At 42.6% G+C, this 24,888-nt stretch overlaps 5 protein-coding genes across 5 annotated transcripts in view; all 5 read right to left on the reverse strand.

Moving 5' to 3' along the window:
• The window catches only part of LOC143132571 (protocadherin gamma-A4-like), a 202,319-nt gene extending 185,577 nt beyond the window's left edge, over positions 1–16,742 (reverse strand). The window contains exon 1 of the mRNA XM_076292182.1: positions 14,352–16,742. Within this exon, the coding sequence (XP_076148297.1) occupies positions 14,352–16,730 (2,379 nt within the window). The 5' untranslated portion in view covers positions 16,731–16,742. The remainder of the gene's footprint in view (positions 1–14,351) is intronic.
• LOC143133305 (protocadherin beta-15-like) lies at positions 1,047–3,598 on the reverse strand. Its single transcript, XM_076293089.1, has one exon. It carries the CDS (start codon positions 3,462–3,464, stop codon positions 1,047–1,049), a length of 2,418 nt encoding a protein of 805 aa, XP_076149204.1. The 5' UTR covers positions 3,465–3,598.
• On the reverse strand, positions 5,538–7,949 carry LOC143133306 (protocadherin beta-15-like). Its single transcript, XM_076293090.1, has one exon. It carries the CDS (start codon positions 7,947–7,949, stop codon positions 5,538–5,540), a length of 2,412 nt encoding a protein of 803 aa, XP_076149205.1.
• LOC143133307 (protocadherin gamma-A12-like) lies at positions 11,468–13,882 on the reverse strand. The gene has a single exon (XM_076293091.1). It carries the CDS (start codon positions 13,880–13,882, stop codon positions 11,468–11,470), a length of 2,415 nt encoding a protein of 804 aa, XP_076149206.1.
• A 3,597-nt stretch (positions 16,743–20,339) lies between the features above and the next one.
• LOC143132910 (protocadherin beta-16-like) lies at positions 20,340–22,760 on the reverse strand. Its single transcript, XM_076292735.1, has one exon. It carries the CDS (start codon positions 22,758–22,760, stop codon positions 20,340–20,342), a length of 2,421 nt encoding a protein of 806 aa, XP_076148850.1.
• Positions 22,761–24,888: the final 2,128 nt, after the last annotated feature.

Raw genomic sequence — 24,888 nt, forward strand, 5'->3', positions numbered from 1 at the left:
CAATGCGAGACTTCCTAGCAGATAATTCCTTCACATTCAGTCCAAGATCATTTCCAATATTTCCGATAACATATCCTCGTTTCATTCCCTCCAGTACAGAATAGCTCACGTCTCCCTTCACACCGTGCACCATGACAAGCAGGCAAAGAAAGAACATGAGGTAAGGCAACGGTAATCCTTTGTTCAGCATCTTCTTTTGAAATATCCAGTAAAATGACGAATGAATTCAACACATTCAGAAAATAACCAGTAAAGCACAAATACGTCGTAACAGCTGGAAGAAAGAAGACAAACACTACCGGCATAGCATAATCTACACCATTGTTTCGCCGTTTTTACTGTTACGTGTATGCGTCACTACTGGGAGGAGAGGTGTATTTTACGCGAATTTGGTTTTCAACTTACATGGTCAACAGCGACACTTTCAGTATTTATAAGAAACTGCAATCCTAAGACATCCAAAAATCGAAATGCCGTAGTGTGTTTTTTTCCAGGGAAGACAATGGGTAGCCATATCAACCAAGACAAAAACACACCCCTAGGACAAACTTAAAACTCATCCGAGTTCCGTGACTCGTCTTTGATTCATAGCATTGGAAAATATCCAAGTATTTAAGTCAAAGGACAGGTGCTCAAACCAGCAAAAACACAGATCCAGACAGATTAGTCAATCAGCAACTATACGAAGCACTGTTGCATTTGCAAGTGAATTGTAGAAGTCAAGCGGTGTGTAAAGTAATGCAAAAGAATGCAGTGGCTATAATTCAGTTGTAGTAACCTCAAGAAACCAGGTCAAACTCATAACGGGAGTGATAAGGCACAACTATAGTGGAAGTTGATGTAGGCACTACATTTTGACAACACAAAAGACACAACATGGTACTTTCCAATATCTGTAAGTGACATCTTTTAAATGGAGAATTAAGACAAACTGTAAAATGTGAGTGATATTAGTTGATATCACATATGTGATGTCAGTGAGGCATTGGTGGGAAGGGGGTCAAGTCTTAAGTCACGTCATGCATAATTTAAACAAGTTAGGGATATTATTTTTGTTTTACCTGGGAAGAATCTGTTTTATCACAAGGTCCGAACGGATCTTGAGAGGATGTTTTTCGTAGAGTCATATCAGCAGGAAGGGTGCCATCATTGTAGGATCTCACAAATTTAAAGTCACTGGTGCGCGATCCTGTGGTCAAATACGCGTCGTAATTATAAGCGCTGCGGACGCTGCGGAGTGTTCCAGTGCCATCCACGTCTGCGTAATTTGGAGGGAGATAAGCGCTGGGAATGGCGACAGCACCGTCAAACAAAAGTCTAGGCTTTCTCCTGTGGCAAAACTTCACAGCCAAAATAATAATGATAAAAGTCAGGAAGAAGGTAGTAACAGACACCAGCGCGATAATCAAATAAGTGGTTAGTTTAGATCCAGAGTCTTGAGACGCGTCTTTCAGCTCGGGGATCTCCGCTAAATTATCTGAAATAAGTAAATACACTGTGCACGTTGCTGATAGAGGGGGCTGACCGTTGTCCTTCACTGAGACAATCAGGTTCTGTTTCATGCCATCATTTTCAGAAATGTCTCTCTGCGTCCTGATCTCGCCACTGTGGGTGCCGATGGTGAAAAGTCCTGGATCAGTAGCTTTAACGATGTGATAAGAAAGCCACGCGTTCTGCCCCGAGTCCGCGTCCACGGCAATAACCTTGGAGACCAGAGAGTTCCCCTGAACAGCTTTGGGCACCATCTCAGTCATTAGAGAATTTCCCTCAGGAGTTGGGTATAGTATCTGCGGTGTGTTATCGTTCTCATCTGCTATCATTACGCTGACAGTGACATTACTACTGAGCGGAGGGGATCCGTTATCTCGTGCAATGACTTGGACCTTGAAACTTTTCAACTTCTCATAATCAAATGATCTTACAGCGAGAATGGCACCTGTGTCTCCATTAATAGTCAACAGAGAGGACATGGGAGTGCCGTCTATATCGCCAGGATATAGTGCGTAATTCACGGTGCCATTTTGTCTCCAGTCTGGGTCTGTGGCAGACAGGGAGCATATAGGGAGACCTGGTTTGTTATTTTCTGTAATATGCGCCCTATATGATTGTTGCAGGAAAACAGGCGGGTTGTCGTTAACATCAGCCACCGTTAAGTGGACTGTTTTCGAGGATGAAAGTGACGGAGCGCCTTCATCAGTAGCAGTGATGGTAATGTTGTAATCAGACAACACCTCACGGTCTAGTTCATCAGTGGTCACAAGGGAATAATATTTTTTAATAGATGGGACAAGTTTGAAGGGCACATTTGACCCAATGACGCAGCGGACCTCTCCGTTACTCTCAGAATCTCTGTCTTGCACATTAATGATGCCAATTTCTGAGCCAGGCGGTGCGTTCTCGGGAATATGGCTATTAAGTGATTTTAGAAATATTTCTGGTATGTTGTCATTAACATCTGTGAGCTCAATAATGACTTTTGTGTCTGATGACAGACCAAATCCATCTTTCCCTTCAACTTGTATCTCATATATGGATTCTTCCTCAAAATCTATGGGTCCACTGACTGTAATTTCACCAGTATTAGAATTCAGCGTAAACGCGTTTTTTGCCAAGGAAGATGCTCGGCTAAACTCATACGTCACTTCTCCATTTACTCCTTCGTCTAAATCAGTTGCACTAACTTTAGTCACTAATGTGCCCACTGGTGAATTCTCAGGCAGAGTTGCTCGGTACACCTCCTCGGTAAACACTGGAGCATTGTCATTTGCATCCAGTACAGTGACGTGTATCTGCACACTGCCTGATCTAGGTGGAATGCCTCCATCAATGGCAGTGAGAATTAAAGTTAGCTCCTGCTGCCGCTCACGATCAAGCTCTTTGTCCAAAACCAATTCAAGACTCTTCCTACCATCCTTATTTGAAGACACAGCCAAAGCAAAATGTTCATTCCTTTCTAGCACATAGTTCTGCACCGCGTTTTGTCCTATGTCTGCATCGTGTGCTTCACTCATTCGAAAACGCGCTCCCTTATCTGCCGATTCCCCGATCTCTAATTTAATCACGTCTTTGGGGAATACTGGTGAATTATCGTTTATATCTTGAATATGCAGCGTAATTTTGTGAAGCTCCAATGGATTTTCTAGCACCAGCTCAAATTTCAAAACGCATGAGAGTTTTTCCCTGCAGAGACTCTCTCTGTCAATCATTTCGGCGACAGTCAGTTCTCCACTAGCTAAATTAATATCGCAGAAACGTTTGCGATTACCTTCAGTGTCAATTCGAGCCTTCCTAGCAGATAATTCCTTCACATTCAGTCCAAGATCTTTCCCAATGTTTCCGATAACATATCCTCGTTTCATCTCCTCCAGCACAGAATAGCTCACGTCTCCCTTCACACCGTGCACCATGACAAGCAGGCAAAGGAAGAGCATGAGGCAAGCCGCCAGTAATCCTTTGTTCAGCATCTTCTTTTGAAACAACTAGTCAAATGATGAATTAATTCCAGAAAAAAATAGCTAATAATCACATATAGCACAAAGGAATCGTTCCAGCTGAGAGATATAGGCGATCACTTTCGACATAACATAATCCACATCATTGTTCCACCATTTTCAGTGCTCAGTGTCCGCGTCACTGAGGGCTGGGGGGCTGTGTCTCTGGTGAAATTGCCTTTCAACTTACATGGTCAACAGCGACACTTTCAGTATTTACAAGAAACTGCAATCCAAAACATTTCTAAACCAACATCTTCGTAGTCTGGTCATATACTGAAGTAAACGCCTACAGCCCCGATGCCAATGAATCCAAGACAAGAAGATGCTCCTAGTACAATCTATCAACTATCAGGAGACCTTAATTTATCTCTGATGCACATCCTTGGAGGACACATAGCAAGACAAAGGGTAACTGTTCGGACCAAAATAGACACTAAGCACACTTATAAAAAAAAAACATTATTCAAGATCTTTACATATTACATGTGGATCCACAAATGCATTCTAAAAGTAAAGTGTTCTGTGGAGTCACCTAAAAGCATGTGGTATAATTTTGTTGTAGAAACCACAAAAAACTAACTGGGGAATAATAGCTTGATTTGGCACATAACTTAAATAGGTGGCTTTGCATGTACAACCCAGTTTCCACAAAAAGTTGGAACGTTGTGTGAAATGTAAATAAAACAGAATGGGATGATCTGCAAATCTCTCAAACACATATTTAGTTGCAAAAGTGACATAGACAACATTTCAACTGTTGAAACTGACAAATCTGATTATTTCATGAAAATGATACACTGACTTTTAAAATGATGTCAGCAAAATGTCTCAAAAAAGGAGGCGACAAAAGCTGGATAAGAAGTGTAACGCAAAATAAATCACAGGTAGGAAAATTTAACAACTATTTAGGCTAACTGGCACCATGATTAGGTTTAAAAAGAGTATCCCAGAGACAGAGTCTTTCAGAAGTAATGGTGTGGCGCTATCTTTGTGGGCAAATAATGCAACAATAAATGAATGAATGCTCCTCAAAATGAAATTGCAAAAAAAAAATAGGATCTCATAATCTATAATACATCATATCATTAAAATCAGAGAATCCAGAGAAATCTTTGCAAACAAGGGACAGGTCTGAAAAACAATATTGGATGGCCCTGATCTAAGGAGCCTCAGATGGCACTGCATTAAAAACTGACCTGTTTCTACAAAGAAAGTCAGTGTATGGACTCAGGAAACCATTCAGTACCACTGTCTATGAAAACAGGTTTATACTACATCCACAAATGCTGGTTAAAATTCTACCATGCAAAGAAGAAACCCTATTAAGACATAACCCAGAAATGCCGCTGTCTTATCTGGGCCTGAGCTCGTTTAAGATGGACTGAGGCAAAGTGGAAAACTGCATGGTAGTTAGACTACTCAAAATGTGTAATCACTTTTGAAAAACACCAGACTCCACATTATCAGGGCTACAGTGTAGAGACCATCCAACTTGTTATTAAAAAGGAAACATCTATAATGGTGTTGGGGGTGCATTAGTGCCTATTGCATGGGCAGCTTGCGCATCTGGAAAGGCTAAATTAATGCGAAATTATTTATTTTTGAGCAACCTATGCCATCATCCAGACAAGAACTTTTTCAAGAAAGACCTTGAATATTTCAGAAAAACCATACCAAACTGCATTCTGCATTACAATAGTATGGCTCCATAGTAGAAGAGTCTGGGAACCAAACTAGCCAACCAGCAGTCCAGACCTGTCACATAGGGTGTACCAAAGAATGAAAAACACAATAAAGGAGATACTGTTGAGCGGCTTCAGTCCTGCAATGGGCCAACATTTCATTCTCAAACCTTCAGCAACATGTCAACATTTTGAGACATGTTGCTTCATCAAAATGAACATATATTTTTCAAAAAACAATAACATTTCACTTGTAACTTTTCACACGCTCTATTGGTACATATTGGGAGAGAGAGAACGCGAGTGAGAGAGGGATCTATTCCTGAGTCACATTATGCAAAGTGGACAGAATGCCAGTATTTCATTTTACCTGAGAGGAATCTGTGTCATCACATGGTCCAAACGGGTCTTGTGAAGTCGTCTTTTGGAGTGTCATATCGGCGGGAAGAGTACCATCATTGTAAGATCTCACAAATTTAAAGTCACTGGTGCGCGATCCCGTGGTCAAATACGCGTCGTAATTATAAGCGCTGCGGACGCTGCGGAGTGTTCCAGTGCCGTCCACGTCTGCGTAATTTGGAGGTAGATAAGCGCTGGGAATGGCGACAGCACCATCAAACAAAAGTCTAGGCTTTCTCCTGTGGCAAAACTTCACAGCCAGGATAATAATAATAAAAGTCAGGAAGAAGGTGGAAACAGACACCAGCGCAATAATCAAATAAGTGGTTAGTTTAGATCCAGTATCCTGAGACGCGTCTTTCAGCTCGGGTATCTCCGCTAAATTATCTGAAATAAGTAAAAACACTGTGCACGTTGCTGATAGAGGGGGCTGACCGTTATCCTTCACGGACACAATCAGGTTCTGTGTCATGCCATCGTTTTCAGAAATGTCTCTCTGCGTCCTGATCTCTCCACTGTGGGTACCGATGGTGAAAAGTCCTGCATCAGTAGCTTTAACGATGTGATAAGAAAGCCACGCGTTCTGTCCTGAATCTGCGTCCACGGCAATAACCTTGGAGACCAGAGAGTTCGCCTGCACAGCTTTGGGCACCATCTCAGTCATTAGAGAATTTCCCCCAGGAGCTGGGTACAGTATCTGCGGTGTGTTATCGTTCTCATCTGCGATCAAGACGCTCACTGTAGCATTGCTACTGAGCGGAGGGGATCCGTTATCTCTGGCAATGACTTGGACCTTGAAACTTTTCAACTTCTCGTAATCAAATGACCTGCCTGCGAGAATGGCACCTGTATCTCCATTAATAGATAGCAGAGAGGACACTGGAGTGCCGTCTACATCGCCAGGATATAGTGCGTAATTCACTGTGCCATTCTGTCTCCAGTCTGGGTCTGTGGCAGATACGGAACATATAGGGGAACCTGGTTTGTTATTTTCTGTAATATGCGCTCTGTACGATTGTTGCCTAAAATAAGGTGGATTGTCGTTAATATCAGCCACCATTAAATACACTATTTTAGATGATGACAGCGATGGAGTGCCTTCATCAGTAGCAGTGATGGTGATGTTATAATCAGATTCCATCTCACGGTCCAATTCACTAGTGGTCACAAGGGAATAATATTTTTTAATAGATGGAACAAGTTTAAATGGCAAATTTGACCCAATGACGCAGCGGACTTCTCCGTTACTCTCAGAATCTCTATCTTGCACATTAATGATGCCGATTTCTGTGCCAGGCGGCGCGTTCTCGGGAATGTGGCCATTCAGTGATTTCAGAAATATTTCTGGGACATTATCGTTCACATCTGTAAGCTCAATAATAACTTTTGTGTCTGATGACAAACCAACTCCATCTTTTCCTTCCACCTGTATCTCATATGTAGATTCTTCTTCAAAGTCTATTGGTCCATTTACTTTAATTTCACCGGTTTTAGAATCCAGTACAAATGCCTGTTCTGCTAATGATGAAATTTGGCTAAATTCATACGTCACTTCTCCATTTATTCCTTCATCTAAATCAGTTGCACTAACTTTTATTACTAATGTGCCTATTGATGAGTTCTCAGGCAGAGTAGCTCGATACACCTCTTCAGTAAACACTGGAGCATTGTCATTCGCATCCAGTACAGTGACGTGTATCTGCACACTGCCTGATCTCGGCGGAATGCCACCATCAATGGCAGTGAGAATTAAAGTGACCTCTTGCTGTTGCTCACGGTCTAGCTCTTTGTCCAAAACTAATTCAAGATTCTTTCTACCGTCTTTGTTTGACGACACAGCCAGGATGAAATTTGCATTTCTTTCTAGCATATAGTTCTGCACCGTGTTCTGTCCTATGTCTGCATCGCGTGCCCCGCTCATGCGAAAACGCGCTCCTTTATATGCAGATTCTCTTATCTCTAATTTAATAGTCTCTTTAGGGAAGACTGGTGAATTATCGTTGATATCCTGGAGGTCAAGAGTAATTTTATGAAGTTCCAAGGGATTTTCTAGCACCAGCTCAAATTTCAAAATACATGCGAGCTTTTCTCGACAAAGGGCTTCCCTGTCCATTATTTCAGCCACTGTCAAATCCCCCGTACCAAGATTAATGTTGCAGAAACGTTTACGATTACCTTCAGCGTCAATTCGAGCCCTCCTCGCAGATAATTCTTTCACATTAAATCCGAGATATTTGCCAATATTACCGATAACATATCCTCGTTGCATTTCCTCCAACACAGAATAGCTCACATCTCCGTTAACACTATGCACCATGATGCATTGGGAAAGGATGAACAGCAGACCGGCCGCCGGTAATCCTTTGTTCGACATCTTGATTTGAGATGTTAAGTGGTCCAATAAATGGACGATGGGTGAATAATATAAAAAACACGGACGAACTTGAACAGCCACTAGATCCGAGGAAAACACCAAAAGCACATCATCAATCGCAACATTGTTTCTCAGCGTGCAGCGTCAAACATCCGGAAAGAAGTAGGGAGGAGTAAGGTATTTGATTTAAAGTCTCATTTCAACTTACATGGTCAACAGCGACACTGTCTGTACTTTGAAGAAACTGCAATTTAAAACATTTAGAAATCAAAATATTGAGTCCTGATATTGAATCAAAGTCCAAATATCTCACCTGGAATCACAACTAATCTAAAAACGATTGAGTTCCAGATTAATCTAAAAACACTTTGGACATATTTTTGCAGGGCACATGCCATTAACCAATGACACAACAAGTTTGGAAAGGAACAAAGTTGCTTGGATAGGTGAGGCGTGGACACGAGCAATGATCAAACATGTTTTGGATATTTGTTGCATGGTACACACAGTATCTGTCAGCTATCATTCACAGAAACAATATGATTGTTTTATATGTGAAAACTATAAAATAAGTTTTCTTGAAAAAATAAAAAAGACAATATAAAATGTAACCAACTGTTTCATATCATCCTTCACTTAAAATAAAATGTATTTATAAAATGGGGCTTTACCTGAGGCGAGCCTTCATTTTCATCAAAAGGTCCAAACGGCTCATCAGCCGTGGATGATTTTGGCAGTGTTTGCCCAGCCAGTAGTGTTCCATCATTGTAGGACCTGACGAACTTAAAGTCACTGGTTCGAGACCCCGTGGTGAGGTACGCGTCATAATTATAAGCGCTACGCAGTGTTCCCATTCCGTCCACTTCTGCGTAATTTGGAGGGAGATACGCACTTGGAATAGCCACGGCTCCGTCAAATAACAGTGTGGGCTTTCTCCGACGACACATTTTCACAGCGAAGGTGATAATGATGAAGGTGAGGAAGATGGTGGACACGGACACTAGCGCAATAATCAGATATGTGGTTAAACTGGAACCACCTTCATCAAAAGACATATCTTTCAGTTCTGGCACTTCAGCAAGATTGTCTGAGATAAATAAATTCAGAGTGCATGTGACAGACAGTGATGGCTGTCCATTGTCCTTTACAGACACAATTAAATTGTGTTTCAGGCTATCAGAATCAGAAATATCTCTCAGCGTCTTAATCTCTCCGCTGTGGACCCCGATTAAGAAAAGTCCTGGGTCCGTCGATTTGACGATGCTATAAGACAGCCACGCATTCTGTCCAGAATCTGCATCCACTGCGATAACTTTGGACACCAGGGATCCAGCGTGAGCAGCCCGGGGAAGCAACTCTGTCATGAACGAGGTGCCTTCTTGAGCTGGGTATAATATCTGCGGAGGGTTGTCATTCACGTCTGTTATAGAGACACTTACAGTTACATTGCTAGTGAGTGGAGGCGATCCGTTATCTCGGGCTAAAACGTGCGCTTTGAAGCTTTTGACCTGCTCATAATCGAACGACTTCACAGCGTGAATAACTCCTGTGTCCCCGTTAATGGATAATAAAGAAGACACCGGGAGACCATTAACTTCCCCGGGTAAAAGTGAGTACAGCACCGTGCCATTTTGTCTCCAGTCTGGGTCATTTGCCGTTACCGAACACAGAAAGGAGCCCTGCTTGTTGTTTTCAATCACATGGGCTCTGTAGAATGGCTCCGCAAAAGCAGGTGGGTTATCATTCACATCAGCTACTGATATATGCAGGGTTTTGTATGCGGACAAGGGAGGAGCACCTTCATCAGTAGCAGTTATAGTAATGTTATAATCAGATACACTTTCACGGTCTAATTCAGCGGTCGTCACCAACGAAAAGTAATTTTTAATTGATGGCACTAGTTTGAAAGGAATGTTTTGCTGGATGAAGCATCGGATTTTACGATTATCACCAGAGTCTCTGTCCTGGACATTTATTATGCCGACCTCGGTACCGGGTGCTACATTCTCTGGGACAGGAGTATTCAAAGACTTGAGTGATATTATGGGAGCATTGTCATTGATGTCAGTAATATCAATTAAAACTTTTGTGTCTGACGTTAATCCAAACACGTCCTTTGCCTTTACACGCATATCATACGTTGTCTCTTCTTCGTAATCTATCGTTCCTATCACCTTAATTTCCCCAGATTTTGAATCCAATGAGAATGTTTTTCTGGCCTTGTCAGATATGGGACCAAACTCATAAGTTATTTCTCCATTGAGACCCTCATCTGCATCGGTGGCATGCACTGTAACCGCGACAGTATCTAGAGGAGAATTTTCTGGTAAACTGGCTTTATAGAGCCCCTGCGTAAAGACTGGGGCGTTATCATTAGAATCCAGCACATTGATGTGTATGGCTACGGTACCTGATTTCGGAGGATTTCCACCATCCATGGCAGTGAGAACTAATGTCACCTCACTCTCCTGCTCACGGTCTAGCTCTTTGTCTAATACCAGTTCACCATACCTTATTCCATCGCTATTAGTCTTGACTGTTAATACAAAATGACTATTCCTTTCTAAACTATAGCTCTGGACCGAGTTTTGGCCTATATCAGCATCGTGAGCCTCGTCTACACGAAAGACCGCACCTTTATCGGCATGCTCACCTATTTCTAGCTTGATTGTTTTCTGAGGGAACACAGGCGAATTGTCATTAACATCTTGAATATTAAGCACAATGCGATGCAATTCTAGCGGATTCTCCAACATCAGTTCAACATTCATGGTACACGAAGGCTTTTGAGAACACAGCTCTTCGCGGTCTATCCGCTCAGCAATAATCAATTCACCAGTCCTGAGGTTAACATCAAAATATCGCGTAGCACTATTTTCGGTATCAATTCTAGCTTTACGGGAAGAAAATCTCTTCAATTCCAATCCAAGATCCTTGGCTATATTGGCAACCACGGAGCCTCGTTTCAATTCCTCTTGAATAGAATAACTCACGTCCCCCAAAACGCCGTGCGCCATGACAACAAAGAGACAAAGTGGAATCGACATCCGTGCCATAAAATCCCATTTACTGTCCATCTTTAGAGTATACGGTCACAACAGTTTGTAATCCAAAGTCAGTATGAGGTTCAGAAAAGACCATCCAAGTCACTGCGCAGACCAAATATTGCAGACAACGTATATGTTTAACATTTGTCGTAGTGATCGCGATTAACACTGCCCAACATAGCTCAGCCGTGTGAGGAGACACCGATTTCCTCGTCGGTAAACAGCGACGCTAAGAGTTCCTATTTGATACTACATGACAACATGTTTTTTACACATTCGGTGAGGCAGATTTCCAATACAGCCAACGGAGGAAAATGTACACGAAAATGTACAGCACAGACACCACTCCATGTTTATAAGTATGTCATTTTGGTTCGGACCTTTGTTTTACAACAAACAACTAAGAAAACGAATGCCAAGTCATGCCTATTGGAAATATCAACAGTAGCAGCAGGACTATCAATATAAAAGTTAAGTTACCTGGGGAAGACTTCTGCCATCATCGACCAGTCCGAAAAGCTCTTCTGCAGTAGATGAACTTTTTTTCAGTGTGTCGTCTGCGAGGAGCGTTCCATCATTGTAAGATCGTATGAATTTAAAGTCACTGGTTCTCGATCCGGTGGTGAGATATGCGTCGTAGTTATACGAGCTGCGAAGTGTCCCTGTGGCATCCACGTCTGCATAATTTGAAGGAAGATAAGCACTCGGAATGGCAACGGCTCCGTCAAACAACAGCCTGGGACTTCTCCGATTACAAAGTTTTACAGTCAAAGTGATGATGATGAAAGTTAAAAAGAAAGTTGAAACGGACACCAAAGCAATGATTAAATATGACGTGATCTTAGAACCGTTATCCTCGCTTGACATATCTCTCAGATCAGGAACTTCAGCCAGGTTATCGGAAATCAGTAAATACATTGTACAAGTGGCCGAAAGAGAAGGCTGTCCGTTATCTTTCACTGAAACAATCAGGTTCTGTTTCATAACATCCGACTCCAAAACATCTCTTTGCGTCCTAATCTCTCCACTGTGGACACCTATACTGAAAAGTCCAGGGTCAGTGGCCTTGACGATATTGTATGACAGCCAGGCATTCTGTCCAGAGTCTGCGTCCACTGCAATAACTTTGGACACGAGGGACCCCGCCTGCGCCGCTCTAGGCACCAGCTCGGTCATTAAAGAGCTTCCATCAGGAGATGGATATAGTATCTGCGGAGAATTGTCGTTCACATCCACTACATAGATACTCATAGTCACGTTACTGCTGAGTGGAGGAGACCCGTTATCTCTAGCAAGTACTTGGACTTTAAAGTCTTTATACTGCTCGTAGTCAAAAGATCTCACTGCATGAATAACACCAGTGTCTCCGTTAACAGAGAGTAAGGATGACACGGGGAAGCCATTCACCTCACCGGGCAAGAGTGAATAAAACACAGTACCGTTTTGTCTCCAGTCAGGATCTCTCGCTGTTACAGAGGACACTGAGGAACCTTGACTGTTATTTTCTGTCACATGGGCAATATAAACTTGCTTATCAAACACAGGTGGGTTATCATTCACGTCAGCGACAGACAACTGTACTGTTTTGGAGGAGGAGAGAGGTGGAGACCCCTCATCAGTAGCTGTTATTGAGATATTATAATCAGTTATTAATTCACGGTCTAGCTCGCCTGTAGTCAACAGCGAGAAGTAATTTTTAATTGATGGCACAAGTTTAAATGGGACATTTTGCTGGATGGAGCAGTGGATCTGTCGGTTACTCTCTGAATCTCTGTCCTGGACGTTTATGATGCCCACCTCCGTACCCGGTGGCGCGTTTTCTGGCACCGGATTATTCAAAGATTTGAGAAAAATAACAGGAGCATTGTCATTTACATCAACAATTTCTATTGATACTTTTGTATCAGATGTGAGCCCAGTTCCATCTTTTCCTTGAACACGAATTTCATATTTGGACTCCTCTTCATAATCTACCGGCCCTATTACCACTATCTCACCACTTTTCTGATTCAAAGAAAATAATTTCCTGGCCTTTTCAGAGATACGACTGAATTCATATGTCACATCACCATTTATTCCCGCATCTGCATCGGTCGCGCTTACTTTAATCACCACTGTACCCAGCGGGGAATTTTCAGGCAGCGAGGCTTTGTATAACCCCTGACTAAACACTGGGGCATTATCGTTGGCGTCTAGCACGGTGATATGTATGGTTACAGAACCTGATGTCGATGGATTACCGCCATCAACAGCAGTCAAAGCTAAAGTCATTTTGTCTTTCTCTTCACGGTCCAGCTCTTTGTCTAAAATCAACTCACTGTATTTTCCACCATCGTCATTTGTACGAACAGCCAGGACAAAATGCTCATTCTTCTCCAAGACGTAGTTTTGAACGGAATTCAGTCCCATATCCGCATCGTGAGCGTCGTCAACACGAAATGTTGCCCCTTTATCTGCATTTTCACTGATTTCAAGCTTAATCAATGCATTTGGAAATATAGGAGAATTATCATTGATGTCCTGTATTTCAACTACAATGCGATGCAATTCTAACGGATTCTCCAACATTAGCTCAATGTTAAGCACGCAAGAGAGCTTCTCAGAACACATCTCTTCTCTGTCCATTCGCTCAGCCACAGTCAACTCCCCAGTTCTTAGGTTAATATCCACATAACGTCTGCTATTACCTTCGGTGTCGATTCGAGCCTTGCGAGCGGCCAACCTTTTCAAATCAAGACCAACATCCCTGGCAACATTTCCAATCTCTGTCCCACGTTTCAGTTCCTCTGGAATGGAATAGCTTACGTCCCCATACGCCCTCTGAACAATGAAAATAAAAAGTCCAAGCCAAATGTATGTATAAACAACAGTCCGCTGGTATGTCATGATGAAATCAAAATGAAAGTTTGTTTTCGTCTCCAAGCAAATGAGATATATCCTATATCGCTCACTCCTTGTATTCCGTGAAGCCGTGTAATTTAAATCAGTAAAAATGCGACTTTGCTGTCTTAATGGCGGTGTAAAACAGTGCTGCAGGACAATGTGAATGTGGGTGGGGGTTTTACCCACTTCACCATAGATGAACAGCGACACTGTGAGTTTTTACCTGAACACTGCAATTAGACTAAGCTATGTGTTTAAAATTGAATGCCAGATAGGGAAAATGCCTAGGCCGCTAATGACACTGGAAACAAAATACGCACAGGCTGTCATAAGCATACATTTGAACACCACATAGAATATCAAAACACCGTCTGTATCCATAACATGGGAAAGGCTGTTATGATCATAAGCACAACTGTTTGCCCATTTGCATGACTTAAAACGCAACTACCAACCATGGAATCTTTATTACCTGTTGGAGAGCTTCAGGTTCCTCACATGGTCCAAACGGCTGATCAGCAGTAGAGGACTTTGTCAGAGTCTGGTCAGCAAGTAGAGTCCCATCATTGTAAGATCTGACAAATTTAAAATCGCTGGTGCGTGACCCAGTGGTGAGGTACGCGTCATAATTATAAGCACTGCGCAGCGTCATAGTACCATCCACATCTGCGTAATTTGGAGGCAGATACGCACTGGGAATGGCGACTGCTCCGTCGAATAGCAACCTGGGCTTTCTCCGGTGACAAAACTTTACAGCCAGGGTGATAATAATAAATGTAAAGAAAAACGTGCACACAGACACCAGTGCAATGATCAAATACGTGGTGAGCTTGGAACCATTATCCTCGTGAAACATATCCTTTAGTTCAGGTATTTCAGCTAAGTTGTCTGAAATGAGTAAATACATAGTGCACGTAACACTGAGAAAAGGTTGTCCGTTATCTTTCACTGCGACAATAAGGTTCTGTTTTATGGCATCCGATTCTGAAATGTCTCTCTGCGTCCTGATCTCTCCACTGTGGACACCGATTGTGAAAAGTCCAGGGTCGGTTGACTTCACGATATTATAGGAAAGCCATGCGTTCTGTCCTGAGTCTGCATCCACGGCGATAACTTTGGATACCAGAGAGCCAGCATGCGCAGCTCTTGGCACCAATTCAGTCATAAAAGAGTTATCTTCGGGAGCTGGGTATAGTATCTGGGGAGGGTTGTCATTCAGATCCATGATAGATATACTAACAGTCACGTTACTACTGAGGGGTGGTGAACCATTATCCCTGGCCAATACATTAACTTGAAAGCTTTTGAACAGCTCATAATCAAAAGACCGCACTGCCTGAATTACGCCAGTGTCTCCGTTAATTGACAGCAAAGATGACACTGGCAGGCCATTCACTTCAGTAGGTAAAAGAGAATATAATACAGTTCCGTTCTGTCTCCAGTCAGGATCACTTGCAGCCACTGAACATACAGAGGCGCCCTGTTTGTTATTTTCGGTTATATGGGCAATGTAGGACTTCTGCTGAAATAAAGGTGGATTGTCGTTTACATCCGCAACAGATAAATGTATTGTTTTGGAAGAGGAGAGAGGTGGAGATCCTTCATCAGTAGCGGTTATAGTAATATTATAATCGTTTATTAATTCGCGGTCAAGCTCGCCTGTTGTCACTAAAGAAAAGTAGTTTTTTACGGATGGTACAAGTTTGAAAGGGACGTTGTGTTGAATTGCACAACGGACTAGTCTATTGTTATCAGCATCACTGTCTTGAACATTTATAATTCCCACCTCAGTTCCCGGTGGCGCATTTTCGGGAACAGGGTTATTCAGAGACTTCAGAAATATTACAGGGGCATTATCATTCATATCAGTGATTTCTATAGTAACTTTACAGTCGGATGTTAGACCATATCCGTCCTTTGCCTGAATACGTATCTCATATTTAGACTCCTCCTCGTAATCTATTGGTCCAATGACCATGATTTCTCCTGTCTTCTTGTTTAAAGAAAATGCTTTTCTGGCTTTTTCCGATATGCGGATAAATTCATAGGTAACTTCTCCATTTGCTCCCGTGTCTGCATCTACAGCACTGACCGTTACCACGGTGGTACCTACGGGAGTATTCTCCGGTAAGGCTGCAGTATATAGCTCCTGACTGAAGACTGGGGCATTGTCATTCGCATCGAGTACAGTGACATGAATAGCTACAGTGCCGGATTTCGGTGGACTCCCACCATCGATGGCAGTAAGGGTCAGTTTTACCTCCTGCTGCTGTTCACGATCCAGTTCTTTATCTAGGACTAATTCACTGTATTTTACACCATCACTTTTAGTTCGAACAGCTAGAACAAAATAGTCATTCTTCTCTAGGGAGTAGCTCTGAACAGCATTGTGTCCTATGTCTGCATCGTGAGCCTCATCCACGCGAAACAGTGCGCCTTTAACAGCATTCTCGCTTATTTCTAATTTAAAAATGTCCTTTGGAAAAACTGGTGCATTATCGTTTACATCCTGAATAAGAATGTTTATGCGATGTAGCTCCAAAGGGCTCTCTAGCATTATATCTACAGCAAGCATACATGAACTCCTGTCAGTGCATAACTCCTCTCTGTCGATTCGGTCGGCCACTATCAATTCCCCATTTCTGAGATTAATGTCACAATAACGTTTGCGGTTACCTTCATTGTCTATACGCGCCTTGCGAGCAGTTAGACTTTTGATATCAAGTCCAAGATCCTTGACAAGATTTCCAATTACCGACCCCCTTTTCGTTTCCTCCGGAATGGAATAGCTCAAGTCTCCAGACACATCGTGCGCCATGAAGATAAAGAGAACAAGCCGCAGTATTTCCATGGCCACAACCCCGTCGACAACCAAATGAACACACAGTCTGAAAAGCAAGCTCCAATACGGCGTCAAAAAGTGAATACTCCAAATGACATTTGTATATCCATATATTTCGAGCAGCCAGAACACCAGGAAAAAGCAAGGAAAGGTAGACGTCTTGGCAGAACAAACAATGAAATGTAGCCTACAACGAGATAATGCAAGTGGGTGGAGAGTTCACAATTTCCCCCGTAGGTGAACAGCGACACTGTGAGTTTCTAGTTAACATTACATTTCCAAAAAAAACCCAAATACAATGTAAGACGAAAACCAACACAGCATGGAGTTGTTTACACGAATCATCAATTAAACATGGTCATGTAGTTAGACAGCCTGGTTTGTATTCCCCCCTTAATCCAGCACAAGTAGCCTACGACATGAGTGGCGCACATTTACACACGATTCAGGAAACATAAGTTGAAGTGAATTATGAGAGCGTGTGTTCAGAACGTGTTTTCAGAACTTTTTAGATTAGTTAATAAACATGCAATCTGTCTTGAGTCAAAATAGTGTCATATCTGCCGCTGACATTTGTAAGTATACCATTAGCCAAATAACTGATTGACTCGTTTTTGGTTATGTGTAACCGTACAAAATAATTAAAAATAAGCATTACCTGTGGACTTTCTGTTTCTTCACATGGCCCAAACAGCTCGTCTCCAAGTGAGTTTTTTCTCAACGTCTGATCTGCAAGCAGTGTCCCATCATTGTAAGAACTGACGAATTTAAAGTCACTGGTGCGCGATCCTGTGGTGAGGTATGCGTCATAATTATATCCACTGCGGAGCGTCATAGTTCCATCTACGTCTGCGTAATTCGGAGGCAGATAAGCGCTGGGAATCGCGACAGCTCCATCCAGTAACAGTCTGGGCTTTCTTCGACGACAACATCTCACGGACAAAGTAATGATGATGAAAGTCAAGAAGAAAGTAGAGACCGACACTAATGCGACAATCAAATACCAAGTCAGTTTTGAGTTGTCCTCATAAGATACGTCTTTAAGTTCAGGAACTTCAGCCAAGTTATCAGTAATGAGTAAATACACAATGCATGTCGCCGACAGAGAGGGTTGTCCGTTGTCTTTCACTGACACAACGAGGTTTTGTTTCAAGCCATCAGAATCTGAAATGTCCCTCTGCGTCCTGATCTCTCCACTATGAAGTCCAATTGTAAACAGTTTAGGATCCGAGGATTTAACAATGTGGTAAGAAAGCCAAGCGTTTTGGCCAGAGTCTGAATCAACAGCAATCACTTTGGAGACCAGCGAGCCTCCTTGTGTTGCCCTAGGCACCATCTCAGTCATAAGTGAATTTCCCTCTGGAGATGGATATAATATTTGTGGATGGTTGTCATTCTCATCTATTATAAATACATTCACAGTCACATTGCTGCTAAGAGGGGGTGATCCATTATCTCTCGCCACCACGTTCACTTTTAAACTCTTGAACTGTTCATAATCAAACGATCTTACAGAATGAATGATGCCTGTATCTCCATTGATAGATAAATATGTTGCTACTGCGGGACCATTGATATCATTCGCCACAAGTGAATAAGTGACAGTTCCGTTCTGTCGCCAGTCCGGATCTATTGCTTTTACTGTACAGATGGATAAACCTGGTTTGTTATTTTCAGATACATGGGCCCTATAAAACTGTTCCTCAAACGCAGGGGGGTTGTCGTTAACGTCAGCGACGGTTATCTGTATTTGTTTGACAGATGCCAGGGGAGGGGAGCCCTCGTCAGTGGCATGTATGGTGACATTGTACTCAGACATGAATTCACGGTCCAAACTGGCGGTGGTAACTATGGAGTAGTAATTCTGTATTGACGGTACAAGTTTAAATGGAACTGCTTGCTGGAGCGAGCAGCGGACTATGCGGTTGTTCTCTGAATCTCTGTCTTGTACATTAATTATGCCCACCTCTGTTCCTATTTCGGCGCTTTCAGTGATGGGAGTATTCAGGGATTTCAAATATATTACAGGGGCATTATCATTCACATCAGTCACTTCGATTTTTACTGTACAGTATGTTGTCAGCCCCGGCCCATCTTTAGCCTGAATTCGCAATTCATGAGTGGAGCTCTCCTCGTAATCTAAGGATCCAATCACCCTAATCTGTCCTGTTTTTTTATCTAAACCAAATAACGTTCTGTCTTCAGCAGACATGTGACCGAATGCATATGTTATTTCTCCATTTGCCCCCTCGTCTACATCAGTAGCACTCACTGACACTACAACAGTGTCTATGGGTGAATTTTCGGACAGATTAACGGTGTACACGTTTTGACTGAACACCGGAGCGTTATCATTAGCATCCAGCACTGTGATGTGTATGGCCACAGTACCCGATTTCGGTGGAGTCCCACCATCAATGGCGGTAAGAATCAGCGTCACCTCCTGCTGCTGCTCTCTGTCCAACTCTTTATCTAAAACCAACTCGCCATATTTTCCTCCTAAATTGTTTGCATGCACATTTAAAGCAAAATATTCATTGTTTTGTAAAGTGTAAGTCTGAACTGCGTTCTGGCCAATATCCGCATCGTGGGCTTCGTCAAGTAGGAAGGTGGCACCTTTATCAGCTGATTCTCTTATCTCCATTTTAATAGAATCCTCTTCGAACTGAGGAATGTTATCATTAACATCTTGTACATGGATATTGACTCGGTGTAATTCCAAAGGATTTTCTAACACCAGTTCTTGACTTAAAAGGCAAGATGCTTTCTTTCCACAAAGACCCTCTCTGTCCATTCTTTCGGCCACAACCAACTCACCAGTCTTCAAATTAATATCACAATAACGTTTATGCTTACTTTCAGTATCAATGCGAGCCTTCCGAAGATGCAGCTTATTTGTGTCGAGTCCTAGATCCTTCGCAATGTTCCCAATCACAGATCCGCGTTTCATCTCCTCCGGAATAGAATAGCTTACGTCTCCATAACCACAGTGCGCCATGACAAGGAAGACAAAGCAACGTAACATGAACTCCATAACAGAATATCTTCTGCGTCCCATGCTCTTCCAAAAACAAAGCCTGGTCTTCAGTGTGGCAAAAGTATTACTAAACGAGGCACACAATAAGTCACAATTTAAAGAGGTATTGCATTCTTAAGACGAAGCCAGCACTGCACCGATCAGCTATGAAAGGAGACATACGTATGTAGAGAGCTCATGCCACTCTAATGGTTGTGCTGGTCAACAGCGACACACAGAGTCGGTAAAAATGAACGATATATGACCTATAAAGGTTGAGTTTAGGTTTTTTGCAATATTGCTGCAATATTGAAGCAGCAGAATAACAAACCATTCCCCAACATAAATGTACGTTTTCCAACCTGAATATGTTTCAGACAATTCAATCAAGGGCTGAACGATGTGAACAAACGCCACTACAAAAGTGATACAAGCACGCACAAAATGAAATTCTTTATGTGCCCACACACAATCAAAAGGAGTGCCCAACACTACCACTTTCACGACCAGTTTCTTGTCATAAAAGCTATATCTAAATGCAACAAAATATGGCACAAGAAACAGATAGTAAACGCACATGTGATAAGAAAATAATTATTTATTTAGCTTACCGGAGAAGAAAGTTCAGCTTCATTTCCAGGTGTATTGTGGTGGTTAAAGGCAGGTGGAGACTCGTTCAATGTCAAGTCAGCAGGTAGTGTTCCTTCATTGTAAGAGTTGACAAATTTAAAGTCACTGGTGCGAGATCCCGTGGTGAGATAAGCGTCATAACTGTAACAGCTGCGCAGAGTTCCGGTGCCGTCCACGTCTGCGTAATTTGGAGGAAGATAGGCACTTGGAATGGCTACAGGCCCGTCAAATAACAGCCTTGGTTTTCTTCTGTTACAGAATCTCAAAGCAAGAGCGATGATGATGAAGGTGAGGAAGAAGGTGCTCACTGACACTAAAGCTATAATCAAGTAAAAAGTGAGTTTGGTGTCATTTCCCTCTAAAGACATGTCTTTAAACTCAGGAACTTCGGCCAAGTTATCTGATATGACTAAATAAACAGCACATTTAGCAGAAAGAGGTGGTTGTCCATTGTCTCTCACAGACACGACAAGGTTTTGTTTCATGCCATCAGTGACAGAGATGTCCCTCTGCGTCCTAATCTCGCCGCTGTGCTCACCAATAACAAACAGTCCAGGGTCAGTCGATTTGACAATGCTGTATGACAGCCACGCATTTTGCCCAGAGTCAGCGTCGACCGCTATTACTTTAGACACCAGCGAGCCTGCTTGGGCAGCTTTCGGTACCAGTTCAGTCATGAGAGAGTTTCTTTCGAGGGTTGGGTATAGTATTTGTGGGGAGTTGTCATTGTCATCCGTAATGAAGATGTTCACGGTGACGTTGCTGCTAAGTGGAGGGGACCCGTTGTCTCTTGCTACGACAGTAACTTTAAAGCTCTTAAACTGCTCGTAGTCGAATTGTCTTACTGCATGAATAACACCAGTGTCACCATTGATAGAGATAAAAGAAGAGACTGAGTGGCCATTGACCTCGCCAGGTACCAGAGAATAAAACACAGTGCCATTTTGTCTCCAGTCCGGGTCTTTAGCCAACACAGAACACAAGGATGAACCGGGTTTGTTGTTTTCGAGTATGCTGGCATGGTAATATTGTTTCTCGAATACAGGGGAGTTATCATTTACATCGCCTAATGATAACGAAAAAGTTTTGGACGAGAAGAGTGGAGGAGAGCCATCATCTGTTGCAGTTAGAGTAATATTATATTCTGGCTGAGCTTCACGATCCAACTCAGTTGTTGTCACTAGAGAAAAATGATTTTTGACAGATGGAACTAACTGTAGGGGTGCATGTTGGTCAATGGAGCACTTAATCTTGCCATTGGCTCTAGAGTCTTTATCTTGCACATAAATTATGCCAATTTCCGTGCCCGAAGGTATATTCTCAGGTACCGGGGAAAGTAATGATTTCATAACAATTAGTGGAGGATTGTCGTTCAGATCTTCAACTTCTACAACAACTTTACATGACGCAGCCTGGCCTGCACCATCTTTAGCTTTCACACGGAGCTCGAATGAAGATGACTCTTCGAAATCTATTGTGCCTTTCACTGTAATAACCCCTGTTGTCGGGTCTATGCTGAATAGATTTTCAGCATTGATTGAAAGATAGCTAAATTCATAAGTTACTTCTCCGTTTGCTCCTTCGTCTGCATCGCTGGCGCTAACTTGAACGACAATGGTATCTAAAGGGGAGTTTTCAAAAAGACTCACCTCATACACAGGCTGCGTAAACACAGGGACGTTGTCATTCGCATCGAGCACTTTCACATTTATAATCACAGAACCACTCCTCTTGGGAGACCCTCCATCATAAGCGGATAGAGTTAAAGAAAGATGGTCCTGTTTTTCTCGATCTAGCTCATTCTCAAGGACAATTTCACTGTACTTGCCTCGATCTGTGCTGCTATGAACAGCGAGTGAGAAATGTTCATTGTTCGAGAGAGTGTAGCCCTGCACAGAATTCACCCCTGTGTCTGCGTCATGTGCCTCGTCTATAGAAAACCGTGCTCCTTTGACTACCGACTCCTGTATCTCCAAATTAATTACATCGTTCCGGAACTTTGGAGTGTTGTCATTTATATCCTGTATGTCCAGTGTTATCCGGTGGAATTCTAATGGGTTTTCGAGAAATAAATCAAAATGCACGGCACAAGACGGTCTTTGGCCACACATTACCTCTCTGTCCATTCTTTCGTTCACAGTCAGCTCTCCAGTCCGCGAGTCAAACTCACAATAGCGTTTGCTACCTTCGAAATCCACTCTCGGTTTACGAGCAGAAAGCGATTTTGTGTCAATTCCCAAATCTTGTGTAATCTTCCCAACTACGGAGCCGCGTTGCATTTCCTCCGGAATGGAATATCGAACATCGCCTTTACAACCATGGAGGATAATGCAGACGAAGAGGACAAAGCCTGCCCACACTGACGGAGCTTTCACAGTCCACAGAAGTCTCATCTTTCAGATATCCCACTGACCAGTAAAACCAACTACAATGCCCGTCCAACTGCTAAAATGAGATTGATCCACGCATAGAGTAAGATTATGCGCGTTGAAATCAATTCCGGATGCCCTGTTAGATCAAGCTGCTTGTGTCAGGCTATACCTAAGGAGGGGCATATAGAACCCTTTCAAACTTGATAAACAGCGACACATTGTGTTTTCCTATTAAACTGCAAGACATGTTAAAATGCAACTATTTGCAGAAAATATATCAAATGAAAAAGTTTCATGAAAAGTGTAAAAACAACGGTGAATTTGCACGCTGTATCAGTTTAGCTCATTTCAGAACCATGGACAGCAACTGCGCCCTGCCGCGATTAATCTGGAGCTGTGGCTTCTCCTCTGTGGCGTCTCTGGCTGCGGCCCTCTGTACCCAGTGCGTGGACCAGCACTCATGGTTACGTAGACTTTCGATCATGATGTTTATTATGACCGCCGCGCAGCGAAGCGGCGGTCATATAGGTTTAGTCAGATTTTTTTTTTTTTTTTTTCGCACGCCCAAATTTCCGTCAATGAGTCCCGGGACACTGAAAGACCGGGGGCCACGAAACTTGGTGGGCATGTAACCCCACATGGATAGCATGGAACCATCGTTTTTCGTTTTGATCTGTAGCCCCCCCGCTGGACTGGACCCCCGAAAGGAGGGTAGGGCAGACACAGTTTTCTGTGAATATCTCGAGAACCGTAGGGTTTAGGAGGACCATTTTTTTTTTGTATGTTGATCTCATGGGGCCATGTCAACCCATTCCATAACCACTCATTTCATGTATAGCGCCACCTAGTTAAACACAAAAAAGTAAAAATGAGGTGTTGTAATTGAAGGTATCTGTGACCTAACATAGTCAAAACTGCACGAAATTGGAAGTGTATGATCATTATGACACCCTCTGTATGCACGCCAAATTTTGTGGAATTCCGTTCATGGGGGGCCACACAATAAATTAATTTATGTTACTATACACCAACTGGCCTGTAGGTGGCCGGAGACAGTTTTCTGTGAATATCTCGAGAACCGTAGGGCCTAGGAGGTCCACCTTTTTTATGTATGTTGGTCTTAACGGGGCATGTCAACCCATCCCATTACCACTTATTTCATGTATAGCGCCACCTAGTTAAAAATTAAAAAGCAAAAAATTAGGTGTTTTCATCACAATATCTCTGGCTGACAAGGTCAAAACTGCACAAAATTAAAAGTGTAGGATCATTATGACACCCTCCGAATGCATGCCAAGTTTTGTGTACTTTAGTTCATGGGGGGCCTTACAATAAAATAATTTATGTGTACATTTAGTGACGTACACCAACAATGATTCCCGGGACACTGAAAGACCGGGGTACACAAAACTTGGTGGGCATGTAACCCCACATGGTTAGCATGGAACCGTCGTTTTTCGTTTTGATCTGTAGCCCCCCCGCTGGACTGGACCCCCGAAAGGAGGGTAGGGCAGACACAGTTCTCTGTGAATATCTTGAGAACTGTAGGGACTAGGATGACCATTTTTTTCCGTATGTTTGCCTCCAGGGGTCATGTTAACCCATTTCATGTACACACATGTGCACAAACAGATACACACACACACACATACATTCACAGTAATCATACGTATGACACATACTCACACAGTAGACATATGTACGCTTGCACAGGCACATACGCAGGCACACACACAAGCGCACGCACACGCACGCACGCACACGCACACACACACACACACACACACAACATAAACATGAACATGCACACATGCACACATGCACACAATTCAAGAATTTCTCAGAATTATGAACAGGCAAGATGGAGGTGGGGTTGTATAAAATGAATTTTACATGTGAAATCTATGAACTAATCATGTTTTGGTACTTGTTGTCTAGCAGATATCAGTGAGAATTGAGTACGTGTGAATAATGCAATTTAGTGAGACAGTTAGAATCATATAGGCCTTTCAGCGTGATTTATTTTTGTGGAAAAAATGTGCTGGACTGGGCGGCGGTCATATTTTGTTAACTTACAGTTTGTGAAGTTGATGCTTAGGTGATTAGAATACTACTTGATTTAAATGCTAAGTCACGTGGATGACTTTGC

Source organism: Alosa pseudoharengus, unplaced genomic scaffold (genome assembly GCF_046254945.1).
Source record: "Alosa pseudoharengus isolate Yale_2024_CS ecotype anadromous, Long Island Sound unplaced genomic scaffold, YU_APseudo_1.1 YU_APseudo_1.1_scf_19, whole genome shotgun sequence".
NCBI lineage: Eukaryota > Metazoa > Chordata > Actinopteri > Clupeiformes > Clupeidae > Alosa > Alosa pseudoharengus.

What these genes read in the sequence shown, in the direction of transcription:
- LOC143132910 (XM_076292735.1), bottom strand. Translation starts at nt 22,760, where the DNA reads ATGAGACTTCTGTGGACTGTGAAAGCTCCGTCAGTGTGGGCAGGCTTT.
- LOC143133305 (XM_076293089.1), bottom strand. Translation starts at nt 3,464, where the DNA reads ATGCTGAACAAAGGATTACTGGCGGCTTGCCTCATGCTCTTCCTTTGC.
- LOC143133306 (XM_076293090.1), bottom strand. Translation starts at nt 7,949, where the DNA reads ATGTCGAACAAAGGATTACCGGCGGCCGGTCTGCTGTTCATCCTTTCC.
- LOC143133307 (XM_076293091.1), bottom strand. Translation starts at nt 13,882, where the DNA reads ATGACATACCAGCGGACTGTTGTTTATACATACATTTGGCTTGGACTT.